The 19,707-nt window shown below is 38.6% G+C and overlaps 1 protein-coding gene across 2 annotated transcripts in view; it reads right to left on the bottom strand.

Annotated features, from left to right (window-relative positions):
- PHKA2 (phosphorylase kinase regulatory subunit alpha 2) overlaps nucleotides 1–19,707 on the bottom strand; it is a 42,527-nt gene that overhangs the window by 8,501 nt on the left and 14,319 nt on the right. For both annotated transcript variants that reach the window (XM_021552998.3, XM_077781629.1), the window contains exons 11-27: nucleotides 18,990–19,085; nucleotides 17,509–17,616; nucleotides 16,729–16,807; nucleotides 15,172–15,306; nucleotides 13,282–13,391; nucleotides 10,692–10,836; nucleotides 10,145–10,223; nucleotides 8,544–8,707; nucleotides 7,727–7,897; nucleotides 6,484–6,572; nucleotides 5,247–5,380; nucleotides 3,614–3,770; nucleotides 2,067–2,146; nucleotides 1,753–1,831; nucleotides 1,522–1,651; nucleotides 838–939; nucleotides 48–166 (exon numbers count right to left, since the gene is read on the bottom strand). In XM_021552998.3, the coding sequence (XP_021408673.1) occupies nucleotides 48–166; nucleotides 838–939; nucleotides 1,522–1,651; nucleotides 1,753–1,831; nucleotides 2,067–2,146; nucleotides 3,614–3,770; nucleotides 5,247–5,380; nucleotides 6,484–6,572; nucleotides 7,727–7,897; nucleotides 8,544–8,707; nucleotides 10,145–10,223; nucleotides 10,692–10,836; nucleotides 13,282–13,391; nucleotides 15,172–15,306; nucleotides 16,729–16,807; nucleotides 17,509–17,616; nucleotides 18,990–19,085 (1,977 nt within the window). The remainder of the gene's footprint in view (nucleotides 1–47; nucleotides 167–837; nucleotides 940–1,521; nucleotides 1,652–1,752; nucleotides 1,832–2,066; nucleotides 2,147–3,613; nucleotides 3,771–5,246; nucleotides 5,381–6,483; nucleotides 6,573–7,726; nucleotides 7,898–8,543; nucleotides 8,708–10,144; nucleotides 10,224–10,691; nucleotides 10,837–13,281; nucleotides 13,392–15,171; nucleotides 15,307–16,728; nucleotides 16,808–17,508; nucleotides 17,617–18,989; nucleotides 19,086–19,707) is intronic.

Raw genomic sequence — 19,707 nt, forward strand, 5'->3', positions numbered from 1 at the left:
TCCAGAACAGCTGTACTTTCTGATGAGCATTGACAGAAAACCCTCACCTGCTTCATCTCACTCTTCAATTTAGTAATACCACTTCTTTCAGTTCTGGTTGCTCCAGAATGCCCCATCTCATGAATAGAAATTGCAGGGCTGGATGAAGAAGAATCTACAGGCCGCACTAAAGAAGCAAATGGACATTTTTAACATTCTAGGGGTAGAAAAATAGATTAAATTCTTTCTAAGAAGTTAAACACAAATAATTTCAGAAATGTGCAATACTTTTGGTGACAGCATCCTTTCACAGAATCACATCAAGATTTCACATCTGATTGTATCACATAAGGGGCCTAAATCTGTTCTTGGATATCAGAAACTGATTTTCCAAGAGAGTGAGCAATTGTAAATTTAGTCAGAATTTCAACAAGTCTCTGAGGGTCTACAGAGGAACCCAGGAGATAGCTGATGTGCCAGTCAGGTACATGAGAGCATTAAAGACATGCTTCTTGAAGGCAGGTTAGATATGACCTTTTAATAGCTTTTGTTCTGGTTCAGTAAAATTTCTTCATTTTAAAAGTTTGCCTTCATATCACTGAAAACTTGATACAATCTTATTTCAGTGCAGGATAGCATCCACCATATGTATTTTGCTAATTTCACAGCAGACATACACATGTACTGGTCACCCATGATTAATATATTACCTATACTTTATTTTATATGCAGAAAGAATATAAATTAATTTTTTAAAATCTAAATCTATTTTTTAAAATCTAAAAAATAGATTTTATATGTTAAATTAGATTGTCCTATAAGACAATCTAGCTTAACATATAAAAGTGAAAAACTTACAGCTTCTTTCCACTCCAAACTCTTTCCCACTGAGAATATGATGTAGTAGACTTTTCATATCAAAGGGGCTTAGATTCATCAAGCTCTCTGAAGCTTCTTCACCTAGTTAAACAGAATAAAACAGAATGAAAAATGTCACTGGGAAGACAATGAGCTATACAGCCAGCTAAGGAAACTGTGAATGAAGTCCAATCACATTTAACTCTTTCGCTAGCCCTTCCTTTAAAAAAATTAATATGCTGTTACATTTCATAGAAAATGTATTTCAGGACTAAACAACAAACACTCCATGGAAATAACACTTCTTGCATTAATCTTATTATGTCCTAGCTTGTGCAAAATTTCACTGAAGCTCATAATGAGAAAGCAGTTGCTCCCTCATAGAACAAGATCACTTGGAAAGGTATGACAGCCATCTCCCAACAGCAGATGACATGTGGATCTAAATTCCAGAGACAGTTATTCCATAAAGAATATCCTCTGATATTCTTTGAATAACTGGGTGCTGAGGGGAGAGAAATTTTTCATTATGTAAAAAAAAAAAGTGATCTTCAAGGTTTATAACTGCACATATGAACTAAGAGGTTAATAAAAGGACTTAACACACCTAAATGAAAAGATCAACCATGAAGGGTGAAGCAAAAATGATACCATAAGTACCCTTACAATGAAACTGCTTCCTACCTGAGCATTTCAGACTTCGTGCCAGCTCCGTGGCCATCACCTGGATTATCAGACCAATGCGGAGCCTGAGCATCTCCACAAAAAGACTGGGCTGTGACCGGACGTACATTGCCAAGTACATAATTATCTCCTGTAAGGAGAAATCCATAAAGGCACCTGTCAGAGTGGGTCTTCATGGCTTTCCCCATCACAGAGCAAACACTGGCACAGTCCTGGGCACAGGCTGCATACCTGTGTCAGGACTGCAATACTGATGTCTTGGCCACTGGCTTCATAAATGAGATCTGTGAGCTCCTCAGGGGGCAGTGGGCTGCAAGAAGTCAAACCACAGGTAGCAGTGACTCAGCACAACCAGCTATTAAATTCTTAAACAAGCACTGGGATCAAATGACCTAGAACAAAGGCATTGAACTGCATCCAATTCCACTCTGGGTGCAAATCCCTTTGAGGGCAAGGAGTAAGGTTTAAAAGAAAATAATAGCACCAGAATGGTACCAGCAGGAAGATGAAGGGCGGCCTATGCCCGAGGCAGAGCTCAAACTTACGTGGTAATGATTTTCTCACGGGGTTCTGGTGGCAGGCCCACTGTAAGTTGCTTGTGGTGTGACAGAAGGTCTGTGCATGCCTATCATAAGAGGACAAAAAGCAAGAGACCTTTCTCTGTGTCGTGTGGAAGTGATAAGGTTTTTAATTCACCAAATTACATTAATTCTTTAGCAATTTTTAAATGCATTTCTATTAATTACCAGACATTACACAAATCCAGCAGAATGCTGTTAAATAGTTTCCAAAGATCTCCTGAGGTCAACAGGGCTATGAGAGTTTGAAAGTAGCCTGTTTCCCTGCTCAGTGAAATCAGCAGCATAATGATTAGATTAGATTAGGAACTCTAGTGGGGCTGGCAGATCAATAAAGGCTTTCATCCTTTATCATATAATAAAGTTTTGTTCTTTATGTAAGACAATCAGATTTTTAATCAATGAAAAGTTTGGCAGCATTAGTTAAAAAATCCTGTGTACTAAGATATCTCCTAAAACAAACACTCAGCATACTGCATCACATTCCTGGTACAGTCTGAAATAGGTACTTTCCACAGTACCAGTGTTTTTACTCTTTTATATTGACCTCCTTTAAAAGTGAGTGTTCAGTTTACCTGTTTTAGTATCCTGAATCAAAAAACATCACAGAGCAGTGTTCCTCTGATTCTGAAGAGTCTGTTTGCACTCCCTTAACATGGAAGAAAACAGATCATCTCTATTCTCCTTCTCCCCAGTTCTTTGTCAATACCTTCTCAAGTTAACATTCATGGCTTTTTGGGAGCATGTCTCTACTGCTCGTCCATTGTGTCTTGAGAAGGCAAAAAGTTCTGTGCTTAATGAAGTACCACACACAGTGATTATCACATACTGCTCTGAACAGATAGGGCTGTCACTAAAATCCCAGATGTGACAGAGAGCCTAGAAAATAGCCAGGAATTACAGAAAGAGCTCCTCAGAAATATGCAGGGGATTACTAGAAAATTAAACAAATACTTCTGGAATACTTGAGAGGAAACCTTTTTGTAATGATCATGTCTGTACTCTTAACAGTGGATTGTTCTTGTTACCACTTAATAGACATGGATATTTAAATGGTTACAAACATCCATTAACAAGGTAGACTGTTGACCCAAGGGGATGGAAATGGGCAGAACATGCTTTTGTGTCATCACTAGCACCCTGAATAGCAGTGCTCCAAAAGTGTTCATACCATCACAACAGCAATAGATAATTACAAGTGACAACTGCAGCTTTCAAAGCACACAATTAAGCTTCTCCAATTAACAGAGATGTAATGAAGCCTTCACAACTATTTACAGTGTGACATTCTCAGTCCATGCCAACATTAGCAGAGTTTGCAGTACAGATGAAAGATAAAGATGTAGTAAGACTCTAGATCAGAAAAACAAGCAATATTTAATTTAAAATGCTGCACTATGTATTGTTGTAAAGTAAAACCAGAAGAAGGGCAAGGACAAACTCCAACAGCAAACTGGTAGTTTGATCTCTGTTCCCAGGCAGGAAACTGAACCAGGATTATTTGTATTTCATACCTCAGCCAGGACTTCAACTCTCTTTTTGAGTATGCCAGAAATGTAACGGATTAAGCCCCATTCCTGATTGAGGCCTGCCTTTCTGTAGAGCTCATTGAGGAGGCAGTGAACAGTGACACCATACTGTCCATCCAGCTTTGTGTCCCAGTCAGCACCTCTGCCACAAAACAAACAGGAGGTAATTGCCATCAGGCACAATGCTAAACTTTTTCACACAGTTGGATTTTGACTGCCTTGCTCATGTTGGTGACAGAATTAAATACCAAATGGAACATCTGTGCCTTCAGCACAGATTGACTATATGTGGATAAAATCCTCTTGATACCAGGAACTTTCACACTAGAGCACTCACTCAGCTGTGAGCCAGCAACTTGAAAGGAACCACCTGAAGGATTTCCTTCTAGACTTTAAATTCAGCATTCACATGGATAGTTTGCTGGAGGAACACTCCATGTAGTGCTTTTTCAGAGCAGAATTCAACAATATCTTCAGTGCTGCTGAAGACTACACCCATTTTCCAGATCCTTCAGGGGGATTTTTTTAGCCATTCATCTTTCTTAGCTATTAACTAAACTTCTGTGTTGCTTATGTCATTACTGAAAAAAACAAACATTTCTGTTCCTCTTCTGCTTTTGAAATTCACTGCACTATGGCTTCTCTTTGGCAATGTTTTGAACTGTCACAGAATGACTTTTCAAGTCCTGCTAACAGAGTCCACCAGAGGTCCATCTGCCTGCCAACAGAGTCTCCCTTGGTGAAATTACTGGTGTTACATGCAGTTAAACAACAAAACATATTTTTAATAGGATTTCCTTTACTCTTTAAGAGAGGATGATAAACATTTTGCTTGGGAAATCAAGAAGATCAAAGAAGATGTCCACACAGGAGACTGACTAAAACAAAAATGCAGTCTTTGTAGCAGTAGGGAAGACCATCTGTGATTAACACATACTTGTCTTTGCACCAAACGCTAACTACCTGACAGGTTCCAGCAGTATTCTCCTGCACAGGAAAAAAACCCCAAGCTCAATAAACACACTTCAGAAGATGATTCTCTTGTTTCTATTTGCATTTTGCTCCCATCAAATCAATTTAAATAGCAGGTGTTTACTAACTCCAGCAGATGGGTTCAGACTGCTTCCAAGAATTAAAAAGTACCAAATTTTAGCCAGTTGCATACTTAAATATGCAAAGGGATTAGAGGAAAAATAGTGAACACTCATCAAAATTGCATTTTGCCTTTGGTTAGAAAATGACAAGATGAATTTTCCCTCCACTTTCATTCTTGTGTATGAAAATCACACTAAATCTTTATGAACTTCAAATAGAATGCCACAAATATAGTAGGGTGTGTTCTCATTAATGAAAAGGATTTGTGCAACTAATTTGTGAGCCCTGGAGACTTTATGTATTTGAAACTGTGTGCCAATCAATTCTAGAATTTGCACAAGTCTTCTTTTGTATCCAAATAATTCCTGTAATCAAACTAAGTGAAAATATCTTTGTTAAAGCGCAAAATATTTCCACTGTCCCCTCAAAACACAACCTGAACAGTGGAAACCTTTTGCAGAAGAATAATCAGATAGCTGTGACCAAACTTAAAGATGATGAAATTCATACTAAGGCAACTTACTTGAGTATATGCAAGATATACAAGATATCTGCTTGATCATGGAGTGTTGGACATTCCTTCAGCTGATCAACAAGCTTCCTGCAATCCAAATCACCATGAGCATCTTTAGGTAAGTGCAAAATATTTTCATGGTCCTGATAACAAAGATGGATGAAAAATCACAAAGACATGACCTTGAAAAAAGTAGATCTGCTACTTCCTGTAACTTCAAACTCTCCATTAAAAAAATCACAACAGACTTGCAACAAAGCTCTGCACTTGAAATACAGACACATCACTTAGTTCTTGCCAGGTACTGCAGGCACAGAAAGGAGACTAACCCCAAGAAACACAACCCCTAGAATGGAACCTTGTATCTATTTTTTTTTTTTTGACAAAACAAAGAAATCTGGATACTGCATAATTTTATCTGCCTTTTTCCTGTCATCTTATGTTAGTTGTAAAGAGAAAAGCAAAGAGATACTATCCTTTTTTTTTGTTGACATTATTTAGAGCCTTTTGAGTTCCATCTCTAACCTGTATATGTGGCACTTTGTGAATGCAAATATTGCCATTATAAGTTTTGCAAGTAAAATGAAAGTAAAATGATAACTAATCAGATTATGCCATCTTATGATGAATTCTTGGATGAAAAGAAGTTTTGTTTAACAAGCTGTTCAGCAGTTTATATAATCCTAAAATACCATCTCCACAAACAGAGCCTTGTGCAGAACAGAATCTTTCAGGAGGCTGGTACAACCTCTTTTTGCCATTCTCAGCAGCTGGTCACATATACCAAGAGAAAACAAGTGCCCATCACAACCCCATCTTCATGCCTTGAGGTGGGATTTGGCTGGTCCTTAAGGACATTGACACATTCCCTCTTGCCCAAATGATACTATAAGTAGCATTTCTTGGAAAACATCTCTAAATCCTGCGAACATCCTGTCCTCCCCCTTGTGTTCAGCTAGAACTAAAGACAATGACTTAACTTTTGGCTTTTAAAAATAAAGCTATCATTATGTTCTTTTCTGTGTTGCACATTCAATTAAAAACTTTCCACTTGATAGTGTCTATTTAACTAAAAACCTTTCATCCAGCCAAAAAAAATAATTTCAAAAACAAGGGAGTACCTTGGACAGAATGGCTTGTCAGTGAAGAAAAATGAGACCTGGCACAGGGTTTGGAAGGAAAACATGAGAAAAGGCTTGTGTTGCATCCTAAAACCACAAACAGCATAAAAATTCCCACACCTTACCTTTGTCCCAAAGAAATGAGGATTATCAACAAGATTCAGAGACTTCCGGTGTGTGTTCAGAACTTTAGTGGGAAGAGACATAGACACGGCTGAAAAGCAAAGTCACCAGAACAGAAAGAAAAGAAAGGCTGTTTCAGTAACATGAAAATCAAAAACACCCACATGAAGCAGCTTGACTAGGTAAAAACAACAGAAATACCTCCAAGATTCAAAATACCAGAGGCAGTGCTTCTGAAATACTGTGCTTGGAAGTGAGACAAGCTCACATTCTGAACCTTATCTCCTTGCAGGTTTGCTCTGAGGGTTTCTGAGATCAGCGTGTCAGAGGCTCAGGGGCTACACGCTCAACTAAGACCTCTTGTTTGACCCATGACTCTGAAATCCTGCAGCCCAGTGACATGACCCTGCCAAGTGTTTTAAACATTTCAACCAGAAATAAGTGGGAAAAATGGCCTAACTGATAAGATTTCATAATTAAAGTTATAATGCTAAACGCAGGTTAATGCTTTGTTAACTTCATATGCTGAATTCAATGGAGGAACAGATGATGTGGCACATGAAAGATGTTAGAAAAAACAAACAGAAAAGCTTGGAAGTTATTAATTTATACTGAAGTTAAGGGAAGTCTTCCACTGGGTGTTGAATACTACATATCTACATATAAAACAATGCATATGTTGGAATCTATTTACAAATTCAGCCAGAGTCTTATTTTGGTGTATATCCTCCAAACAGGCTATCAGAAATGTAGCATAATTAGAAAGACTGTTCTCCCTCTCTACTCCATTTGTTGTAACAAATTTAGAAAGTACATGTGAATATTTATGTTTTTCTTGTATTGAAACATTTAATTTCAAAGCAACTTTATTAAAATTAAAAAGTATGTTTTGTTTGCCTTCATATAAGCAAAGACAAAACAATTAATTAACTGATTTGGGTTCTAAAATTCTAGCCAACTAAGAAGCTGTAGCAGCTTCCATAATATTAAGTTTGATTAAATGTTACATTTTATTTCAGGTTTTCTGTGTATACACCATGACACGGGATACTGTGGGAACATGACAGGAATAGCTTTAGTCATTCTTACTTGTTAATGAATTTCTTATTTCTTCTCTATACAGAAAGAACTAGTGGCACAAGTATGTCAAAAGGTATAATTTTTAAATACTTGAACTCACCCCTTGTAGCAGCCAAACCAGGTTTTTTAAATTATTATCACTAAATAAACAATAGGGAGAAATACCTGGAACTTCCAAGCCCTTTGTCTTGGCCATTATTGACAGTATCTCTTCCGTGGAATGGTTTGCACTGAACACAGGAGGTTCAGTCGTCTTTGAAGTTGGAGGCAGGTATGACTTCAGGGCTGTGCTCAGCAGGACATCATTTATGTACTGATCCAGCTCATCCTGGCTATCTAGTGTAACATACATTAAAAAAAAAGGTAAAAATCACTATTTATCATCATCACTTTCTTATTCAAATACACCACTGTATTATTGCTTATTTATAAGGGCGCTCAAATATGCAAAAATAGTGTGAGGAAGAGACTTTTTTAAAGCCAAAAAATTGGAAACAAAGAAAAAAACATTTTTGACACTGTTTTGGAAACAGATTTAGAAGCTAGACGCTATCTTTGCCTTTGAAAGGAATCAAAAGAGGTTTTATTTTGCTGGTAGATCATAGAACACAGCTGGACTTGATGATTGTAAAAGTCTCTTTCAACTTGTATGATTCTAAGACTCTATCATCTTTTCCACACAAGCTCTTGTCCATGACTCTTCACAGTCCTTTTCCCTCTAACCTCTTCCACACCTCCCCACCTGCTGACTCTCCAGACTCAGCTTCGCTGTTGCAGTTGCCAGCCAATGCCATACTACAAATGCAAGAGCACACATGAATTCATTCTCCAAACTAAGTCATGCAGGTCCTGCTCTCAGGTGGATGCAGAGAAAACAAAATGACCATCAGCTGTGCACAGAACAGACTCGGCACTGTGGGCAAACCCAGGCTCTGCTAATAGAACTTGACAGAGAAAAAAATACCAAGTGAAAAAATACTACCTTTTTCACAGAAATCTGCTGAGTACTCTCCATATTCACTGTCAGGGCTATTACAGTCGTTGTTACGGTCATCAAACAGTTTTAGGTCACAATCTGGATCCAGGAAGCTCAGATATGTATGAAAAGAAGTGGTAAGAAATTCTGATAGCTTGCCTATCTTCACCCTGAAAAAGGGGACACATGCCAAAGAGCATTAACATCCACCATTCTGATACTGATTAATGCTCACTTAGCTTTCAACAACTCCTCCAAAATTCATGAAACCTACTGTTCAATACAGCTTTGGCAACTATAAAGCGACAAAAACTGACACTGAAAAATAAAAAAGGAAAAAACAGTTGCAGATCCAGCTGGGTACTTACTGCTCTAGGTAGTAATTGATTTTAACTGTGCTATGGTAACAGGCCTAACTAAAAGCCTAATTATGCAGGGTGTTGTATGTCCGTATGAAGAGAGACTCTGAACAAAGACCTGAGCTCCAAAGATAATGCATAAGAAATTGGGAGTGAAAAGGCCCCATGAATGTGTCTTTTCACAGAACTGGAGGCTGCTAAACCATCTGTGCTGATTTTAGGATAAGAGTTGATGACGGGGCTATGCTTTGAATTTGTGCTGGAAACAGTGCTGATAATACAGGGATGTATTAGTTACTGCTAAGCAGGGCTTGCACAGCATCCCAGCCTTTTCTGCTTCCCACCTCACTCCACCAGCACAGGCTGGGGGTGCACAAGGAGCTGGGAGGGGACACAGCTGGACAGCTGACCCCTGCTGACCACAGGGACATTCCATACCATAGGGTGTCATGCTCAGCATATAAAGCTGGGGGAAGAAGAATGAAGGGGAAAATCCTCAGGGATACAGAAGTTTGTCTTCCCACGCCACAGCTACATTTGATGGAGGACAGCTTTCCTGAAGATGGTTGAACAACTGCCTGCCCATGGAAAGTAGTGAATGAATTTCGTATTTTGCTTTGCCTGCATATGTGTTTTTTGCTCCATTTACTAAACTCTATCATAACTCACAAATTTTCTCACTTGTATTCTTCCAGTTCTCTCCCCAGTCCCACTAAGGGGAGTGAGGGTGTGTGGCCATGTGGAGCTGAGTTGTTAATTGGAGTTAAGCCATGACAATGTTTGACTATCAAAGAAAGATACTGATTGAGAGGGAAAGTAGAAAAAGAATAGGGAGATACTGTGGCATCATATTTTATACACAGATGAAAGGAACACTCCTGCTTACAAGTACTACATGCAATCAATGTTTAAAATATATCCAGTAACTGCAGAATTAATTTACTTTTTAATAACAGAAGCCCAGCCAGATTCATATTTCAAGATTTTATATTTCCAAAGATTGGATGTTTGTTTTCTTTATCCATTAATGGCAGTCAGAGATAGTGCACTTTTTGGGAGACAGATCTTTTCCACTGCACCTGAGGCCCAGCTACCATTTGATTGCCACATAATAATTAAAGCTGAAACTTCCTTCTCTGCAGAATTCTAGTACAAAGTCTGTGCACTATCACAAGTTCAAAACTGAGACTTTTACAGGATTTCATTTTAAAAACCATGGAGATAATAATTTGGCAATTCTGACATTACCTTGCACCTCCAAAATAACCATCTTCTAATTTTCTTATTGTGGCAAGAACTGCTGGATGAATGTCAGTGCCATCATCAACTAAAAAAAATAATGGAAGACTTGAAGCTCCTCAACACGTTCTCAAATTATCACATCCAAATACAGTGAATTACTGGGTGTTGTCTACTATGTAAATCAGGTAAATTTAAAGCAGAACCCACAACTACTAGCTTATTCCAAAATCCCAGACAAACAAGCAAACAAAACACAACCCCTAGGTAAGTTCTAAAGACAAAAACACCAACCCCCATAGGACAAGTCCCAATTGGATTTCTATAAAATTTCTTTAGACAGAGATAGCATGGAGATGGTCGATGATGGAAGCATATCAAGAGGGAGTAAAACCAAAATTAAATATTACCATGTAACCCAAATTCAGCATACACATGAGAAAATTAAACTGTACTTCTGATGTTACAAGTCCTGCTACCTGTCTCCTCTCAAACCAACCTCCATCCTATTCTCCTCCAATAATCTACTCTGATTGAAACAGAAAATTACGTTTACCAAGCATTGTGTGGGTGATGGGAAATGTCAAGGTTGGTCTCCCTGTCATCCTCCAGCAAGAAGTGAGGTAAGCCAGCTCTGTCTTGAGCATCTCTACAATCATCTGATTGTCTAGAGCCAGATAGAAGTGATGCTGGTCAGTAAACTAGAGAAGAGAAAAACATAACATAGGGGTAATTGTTAGTGCTTTCCTTTTTTTTTGTTTCTTCCTTTAAATCATTCACAAAAGCCATATGAGCTAGTCCTGACCACAACAAAAATGACCTGAATTAACCTAACAAGGCCTCAGACTGTGACAAAGAAATCCATTGTTGTGGAAGAGTCCATTTCCATCTGCCAGTAGACTGACCATCAAAATAAGCTGTACAAACAAAACCTAGGCACTCACAGTCATGAAGCAGAATCTTCCCAATGACCAATTACACTGACCTATGATCTAGAAGATGGAAGTACTCTAAATGTGGAAAAAATATTAAGAATAGTAACAAAACCAATAAACAGACTTAAGTGCACGCTGGGGACTGGGCGCCAGTAATTGTATGTCTCTCGGGAACCATCCAAAAGTCAGGCAGAATACAGAAAGGCTGGCAGTCACTGAGGAAAAAGGGTACATGAAATGTGCAATGGCAAAGTGCTGTTCCCACTGCAGCAGGAAGCCAAGCACCACAGTAAGAGACAATTGTGGCTACTTCAGAAACTGTAACCAAAGAAGCTGCATGAATAATGGAAAGTATGTCAAAGCAGCCACAACAAAAGTTAAGGACGCCCATAAGCCTTGCAGAGGAGTAAGTGCATAAAGAACATGGAAGTTCAAGCTGACAAAGTCCAGAGAATTTTCTTCACAGAAGGAATCAGGAACTAGCCAAAACAATCCTTAAGCCACTCACAGTTAGCTTTGGTAATTCAGGAAGAACAAGTCCCAGAAATCCAGAGACAAGGAAACAGACAGCCCATCTTTAAAAAGGAAGAGCCAATTAAAAATGGCCAATTCCAGGCCAATTCCAGCGCATGGAAGCAAAGGAAAACAAAGCCAATTTTAGACAGACAAGATAATCACAAAATGATAAAGTAAGATGGTCAAAAACCAATCTCAACAGATCAGCCCACTTTCCTTCTTTGGAGCAACCAGATGATAAATATAAGAAAATAGCTGACACCTGCCAGCTTCTGCAAATTTTCACACTAGTAAGCTGATCTGACTTCCTAGGAAGCAGAACTACCTTTAAAATTGTTCTCAAAAGGTAGTTATTAACCACTTTTTCAGAATTACTGTATCTGAATGAAGTTAGCCTTTGCCCCACACCTAATCAATGTTTTCATTAGTAAAGAGAATGACATACAAATGACAAAATGACAAAATTTGTGGACACTAGCCAAGATCAACAAGATGATTTAATTGCTAAACTCAGGAAGGTGACATTAAATATTAACTCCATCCACCTCAAAAAAAAAAGTCAGGGGAAGTGTCTGGCTTCAAAGTACAATGGAAAATGTTCTGGAGGTTTTAGTAAAATATGGAATTAGCAGGAACTGTCACTGTGTTGCTAATGTAAAGATAAATGCCATTTTGGAATGTCCTTATTTGATACATTACAAAATTTTAGCAGGAATACTTACATAGTAAGATGTGAACTGAGAGGTGTTTTGAGAAAAAATACATCTCTAAGGAATTTTCCCCTTATTTGCAAAAGTGAAAATTGGTACTGGGAAGTAACACAACAACTAGCATTTTATAAAACTGCTTCTGATCAATTGACATGGGGAAGAATGAGAAAGAATCTACATTTTTTGCAGTAAATCTGATTTGTTTGGGCATTATGAAGCAGTACAGAAGCCTTCTACAGAGTCCACTGAATGCCTTCAGCTGGAGTTTAAAGACTTCATTAGTCAAACATCTCTTTAGAAGGGTGGATGCATCCTTTATCCTGCATCAGTTGTACATGCTTGGAGCAGGGGACTCCCTGGCCATCAAGTACCAACTGCTGAAAGAATTCTGTTGAAGTAAGTTTGTTGCATTTCATTAAATGCATTGAATGTTGCATTTCATTCCATAGGAGCCAATGATTCTATGAGGAACCAAACTTTCGGCAACATTGAAAAAACACACTGAAGAGAAAAAAAAGACAGAACATCCATTTCTCAGCACTGTCCTTTCAACAACCCAACGAAAAGATCACACCTTCACCTCCTAGGGGCTACAGTAATTGGCACACTTATGTGGCACTAAATTTTTCATCAAAGCAATTGGTAAAAAGATACATTAAGTGATCTATTTCTGCAGAAACTATTTCATTGATTAGAATGTTGGTGTGGGCAGAGATAAGTAACAACTTTGTACTATTGATTCACTGTGTTCTCCTAAGCCAGAAGCCAAAGAAACCAGACTCTGTATGATGGAAAAGAGATTTATCAGCAGTTCTACCATGCTGATCATCCCGTGCTCTTAAAAGCCCTACAAAATAAAGCACATCTGCTGTTTCAGCCCCATTCTACCTAAGGTAGCTAAGTGACACCAGGGAAAAGCAAAGTGCTTCATTAATGATTCACCATTAAGAAAGGAGTGATTTTCCTGCCAGCTTTACATGCTTACCTGAGGGGTAAAAGCAAATATTTGATTTCTTATCACATAGAGCTTGGAGGTGCCCAACACTCCTATGTGTCGGTGTGGTCGGCCACTTAATTTCATGTTCTTGTTCCGGCCTGGAAAGGAAAGAGAAAGAAAAGAATCTCAGATATCTTCTGTGTTGTTTTCCAAAATAACCACTTTGGACAGGAAAATTTACTCTACTAATATCAGTAAGGCAGAAGACCAGTAACAGAGTGTGAGGCTACAAACTGGCTTTGTAGCAAGCAGCAATATGATAGTAAGTCCTTCAAAGGCCAGATCAAAAATTAAAATTTTGGCTTCACTGGCCATGGATTTGGTCTTATAATTACAATAATTGCTCAGCACCCAAAGCTTCCCCACCAAGAAGGGCAGGAGATGTGATATTACAAAAAACAAGGCCATCAACATAACCCAGAAATTCCAGTGTTTTCAAATATAGGACCTTAAAAACTCATGCCTGCAGGCTAAATCAAAGTACATCAAATACAAACAAAAAATTTTCATCAGGCTTTAATAAGCTTCACTTTTCTCAGAAGACCTTATTAGCAAATGATCCACACTACAACCTTTGCACCAGCAGCCAGGAGCTGCCTTGAATCTTTCTGACAAGGCATAAGAACCAAACAACCACCAGCTGGAAAAAATACTACTGTGAACATTCCCAAAGAAGTCACTGTTAAAAACAATGTATCAAATCATCCTACTCACACTCCCCTACTAGTGAAAGAAAGCTATTATGAATTATAATAAAATAAATGTAAGCCTCAGCAAAGCCCTGCAAATGTTTCATTTTTTTTAAAGAGCTTAGAGATGAAGAGCTAGATTCTTTTGCAGAAGCAACATATACAATTTCTCTGTGTAAAGGGCACAGTTCCTAAAATTTATCTGGAGGCCCCTTTGCTTTGAATGATTCAAAAAAAAGCTCCCCATTAAAGCAAAAAAAAAAAAAAAACACCTTAAAAAAAAGGCCTCAACAAAAAAATGTTCACCCCATGAGGAGCCTTGGCATTATCTGTAACCAAATTGCCATGGGAACGTGCTCCAGACTGACAGAGAAGCAGGATACAGCTCCCCTTGTCCAGACAGAAAAGGAATCTACCAATGCTGAGTCACCCCACCTCAATTTTATTTTATAGGAGTATTCACAATTTTGAGTCATGAGTTGCTGGCATGCCTGAAGAAATAAAACTAAGTTAAATTAGGAATACATGTAACAAACTTTCCACCAAGACTCAAATAATTCCAGCAAGGATTATCAAGAACCAGTTATAAAAAGACTTAACAACTAGAACCAGCCTTTATTTAAGTCAATTCAGGCTCTGAGGAAAACAGGACTTGAGAACCACTGCTGAGAAACTGGAATGTAAAGTCCTGTGTTTAGAAAAGCCCTAAAGGCTTCTGGGTTTGCAACAGAGACAGAGAGTTTCAGCAGCTTATCTCAGCTCTGGGTTGGGAAGAACCTTAACAAGAATCTGACAGTCCAAAGACACCCTGATAGCAGCACAGCTTCCCTGACTTGGAGCAGAAAAATTCCCAGACTGCCTGCTTGGAAGATAAAAAAATCATACTGCCCAGTTTCCAGACTCAAATGACTTCTCAAAAGAAAAATACTTCATTTTTTTCTTCTGTGTTTTACCAGGCATTTTTTTCAAAACCCACTTTCTTTGTGGAAGTAGTTTCTGGAGGACAAATGAAGAGTCTGTTTTTGTCTAACTCCAATGGCACAAGGAAACTTGTATTTTCTCCACCATTTCTAACAAGGTAATTTTTCCACCTGAGTCCCTTATTTAAGACAGAAGTTCTACATTGGTTAGGCTTCTTAAAAAAATACCTTGCCTGGCAGTAGAGAGGCTTCCATGTTGAAATACTTACCCAGCATGGTGTAGAGGTTGCTAAGGATGCGAGCTGGCTGCACCCTGAGTGGATGGATATCAGCAATGCTCTGAACATGGATGCCACGGTTTTGCAACAGATTCTTAATTTGATTAGATTCTGCCAAAACAGTTACTGTGTAACAGAAAACAAAAACACAAGTAAAAACCAAAATTCTACTCTTTTTAACTGTCTCTACTGTCACCTCTCAACAAATGCACTTAGCTAACTAAAAAGGCATGAAGACCTCACTTTTTTCTTAATTTATGGATTCATGAAGTCAAAAGGGATTGCAATAGGGCACCTGACAGATTTTAATTCTGTTTCTCAGTATTTCTTGCCATTCCTGTCCACTTTGGATGACAGTGGTGGTCCGAAGAGTCCTCTGAGGTCTCTACTCAAACCTTCTGCTCAAAGCAGGGTCAGAATTGCTGAGGTTAAACCAGGTTCCTGGGGACTTAATCAGTTGCTTCTGATTTATTTGAGTACCAGTAGTTTGGATCACACAGTCCTTTTTAGAAGAGAGTCTCTTTTAGGGCTTTCCCCCCATAGAACAAAGGGAAACATGACTTGAAAATCTTTGTTCTTTTAACACAGCACACTATAACAACGCAGCCAAGGCACTGGGGAACAAGTGCTGTCACTTGTATAGCAATACATATTTCAGAGGACACAAAATGGCAGAGGTAGGGAGAAAAAAAAATTCCCTAATAAGAGGAATTTACAATCCAGGCCCAGAACCCATCTCTTGTCCCACTTGAGGTTTGGCCCATGGTAAGTGGCTGATTGATTTGGGACTAGTAATGCAGTATTCTTCTTTGTATAGTGAATACTTGCAAAAGAATGCTAAAAATAAGCAAGCACTTCTATTTCTATTGGAAATTAAGCACTTCAGAATAATGAAATGCTACTCCCATGAGGCACCAACAGGGGGTAAACAAACACCAGCCCAGGTCAAAGGATCCTTGACAAAGGCTGCTCCTGATAAATGAGATGCTTGCTCTTTCAGTGTGGTCCAGGCACTGGAAAAGTCTTTAAGACCTGATCTGCTGGTGTTTGCTCTCTACTTTATTTCTGGTTTTGGTTGTTCTTGTACAAACTGAAGAGGCCACTCCCTGCAGCAGCCAAAAGCTGGTAATTCTGGCTGCCTCACCTCTGTGGGCAGGGATCCTCCACACTCAGTGCTCTCTGGTTCCTCTGAAAAGGGGCTACATAAAACTTGATTAAGCTAATACATCTCCTGTCAGTCCTGCTTGTTCTTTCTACAAGCTGCCAACATTTTCCTTTTCATTACAATATTAAGTTTGCCATTCTACAATTCCAGACAAGTCTTAAAATTTTAACAATTTTTTAAAGTGTCTTAAACCCTATCTTCCCTCCTGGAAAAAGGCAACTAGGCAAACAAACTTTCTCCTTCTCACACTGTTGTCAAAGCATCTATGCCCCATGCAAAAAAAATCCACATTATTTTTAAACACATCTTTCATCTCTCCTGTACACAGGGACTTTGCCACCACATGATTCAACTGACACAGAATGTTCACAGAATTCCCTCACCTTGTACCACAACATCAGGTTTAAATCCCGTGGAAAATCTCCGGTTTAAGGGATCAATTTCACCTGCAGCAAGAAATCCCTAGAACAAATGCAAAAGAAAGAAAAAATAAGGAAACAAACAGAGTTTAAGCAAAAGGCTTCTCACATATAGAATAAATCCTAACTAATTTTCCTATTTTTTCAGGACAGCAAGACTTAAAGCATGGTTTGTCTACCCTGTCCACGAAGTAGTACATTCAATAAAAACAATGGCTGCAATATTTTTTGGAACAACAAGAAAATGGTTCTGACTGACATAATCTGCATTCAGAATTCGTATTTCAGAGTTACAGCAACTGACATAATTTCACCAAGAAAGTGATTTTTTTTTTTGTAGCTCCACTGAGATATTTGTGGTTCTTTTAACTAATCTGACTTTAATGCATCTGACTAGTATGTACCTCATGCCATAGAGCAATAAATAGCTTAGTAAAGTTGAAATGGCCCAAAATCCTGGCTCTGGAACAGCCAAGTCAGCCTGGGCACACTCCTCTATTCTAACCATATTCCAGACCATGTGATAACTTTCTCAGCTTGATTAGAAAGGGACAATTGCTTAGCTCTATATATATATAAATAAAAAAAAAAGGTCCTGGAAGCTTAGAGTCAGCCTTTCATGGTTCATGTGCATGTTTCTACTGGAAAACACACTGTCCTCTACCTGTCAACCAAACTGTACTTAAAGCCCAAGCGATCTCAAACAAAATGAAATACAAGTTTATCTACTATGCAAGGAATTACCTCTGCTAACAGGCAGCTCAGGACATACAATGATTGGCCCCAAAGATGAGGCAACTTTCCCATTGGAACACGATCCACTGTATGAGGATTTTCATACTCCTCATCCACCTGAAAACAAATATAAGCAAGAAAAATTACCCTAAAGTTGTGAAGAACAATCAGTAACATGTAAGTATTTGCAGACATATAGTCTAACATCAACCCTTTCAAGCCTGCCCTTACTACTGACTTAGAGATGTTGTGGTTTCACTTCTAAGGCTACACATTTTCTGGGACAAGAACTATACTTCCTTTTTGTACTTCTTCCCACCCTTCAAAGCTGGAGGATGAATGGGGACTGTGCATGCAATTACAGCTTTGGTATTAGCTCTTCCACTTTCTTCTCACCATGCCTTTGCTGCCTTCCCTCTGGACTCCACATAGGTAACTGGGTGTCTGCTTTCCAACCCCTTCCAAGATGACACTTTAACTTCACTGATGTCTACCCAGCTTTCTGAAGTAAAAGGGCTTTCCAATATTAAGATTATTCCACCTTTCCTGCTTTAGCAAGGATGGTCAATAGAAAAATCAAGAGTAGACTTACTAATTTAGAAAAGCTGCCTTAATTTTGCAGTATACAGATCTATTGAGGGCAGGACAAAAACCCTCCCAGATTACATTTTCAGGCAGCCATTTCATATTTGTTTTCTAGACAGACAAAATCTACCCTGTTGATGTGGCATGTTTTTCAGATCATTATCATCATATCAAAATTCACAAGAAGGCTCTGGACTCTTACACGCTTGTTCCCACTAGGAAGGCAATTCAGTTTCCACCTCAGATCTGCGAGCAAGGCATCAGCTGTCGGCTGAGCAACTCAGACCAACCCAGGAGGCTCCACACCCTTAGTGAGTGAGGGCTGAGAAGTCTGGAGTGGGAGAAGAAGTTGGCAGGGAGGGATACAATGGCAAATAGCATGGAAGAGCACATAAGCTCATCTGAATTTCTCTGTCACGATGGGAGAATGAGATAAACAGTAACAGCAAAGGTAGGGCAAAAGGAAATACCCAACCCAAAATCCCAGCCCAAACCCTAATCCATTTGAAACCTGTCTCCCATACATGCTCTGGAAAAGGGCAGCACAATCAATCAACAGACTAGACAAGCAGGACAGTCTATGCTTTATTTCTTCTTTGCGCTTCAGTTCCTAAGCCAGTATCAGCACTTCTTAAATATATGTCTTGCTCTAAAGATGTAAAATTTTAGACCTGATGTGATATTTCCACAGACAACTTACAAGTGAAAAATGTGACCATTTGGAAGCCTAAAGTTTACCATTTTTCAGCAGCAGCTCTGAGAGGTCTCTTACTTTTTAAAATAATGTGCAACAGTCTTTTTTATTGTTGGTTTAGATTCATCAGACACAGAAAAACTGTAAGACTGACATTCCTCTTGCTCTCTCAACTTTGCATACTCTAGTGGACACTGCATTTTCACAATACCTTTTCTGGAGGGACTGCATACAGTTCAGGCATTAGCACTAATCCATTCTTCTCTCTTATAAGTATTCCTTCCAGAGCCTCTCTGTACTCTTGTACCTGGAATTATTTTTAAAACAGAGTGAGAATTCACATTACAGTCAGGAAAACAGAAACAATAATGAGCAGTACTTTTTTACTGAAAGTTAATATACTTAAAAAGGAAAAAAAAGGAGTGGAGGAATCATGACCTGCTGATGGAAGAACAGGGTTCAAATTATCAGAGACTGTTCCAGCATCTCAGTGTTATCACAAACACAAACATTTGCCTTCAAACTGTAACACATTGCTACAAAACTTTCAATATATTCCTACTGAGAAGTGTGGTGGGTCTAGTGCTGGCCAAGCACCAATGCACCCATTAGAATATACTTACTCATTTCCTGCTGTGAGATAGGATTAGGAGGAAGGCAAAGCAGGCTCAAAACTTTAAAAAAGGTATAAAGAAAACTTTATTAACAGTAACTAAAAGAAAGAATAATAAGAATCAGAATAAAACCTTTAGAACACTTCTCCCCCTACATAGTTTTTTTTTTTTTTTCCACTAACAATGTACAGAAACAATTCAATCAGTTTATCACTCCTAGAATAGTCTTTCTTCAGTTCACTTACGGAGAGGAGTCCCTATTGTCAATTTATGGAGACTTATCCACAAGAAAACAGTTCTCTTGTGACTTTTAAA

This window comes from Lonchura striata, chromosome 2 (assembly GCF_046129695.1).
Source record: "Lonchura striata isolate bLonStr1 chromosome 2, bLonStr1.mat, whole genome shotgun sequence".
NCBI classification, from domain to species: Eukaryota; Metazoa; Chordata; class Aves; order Passeriformes; family Estrildidae; genus Lonchura; species Lonchura striata.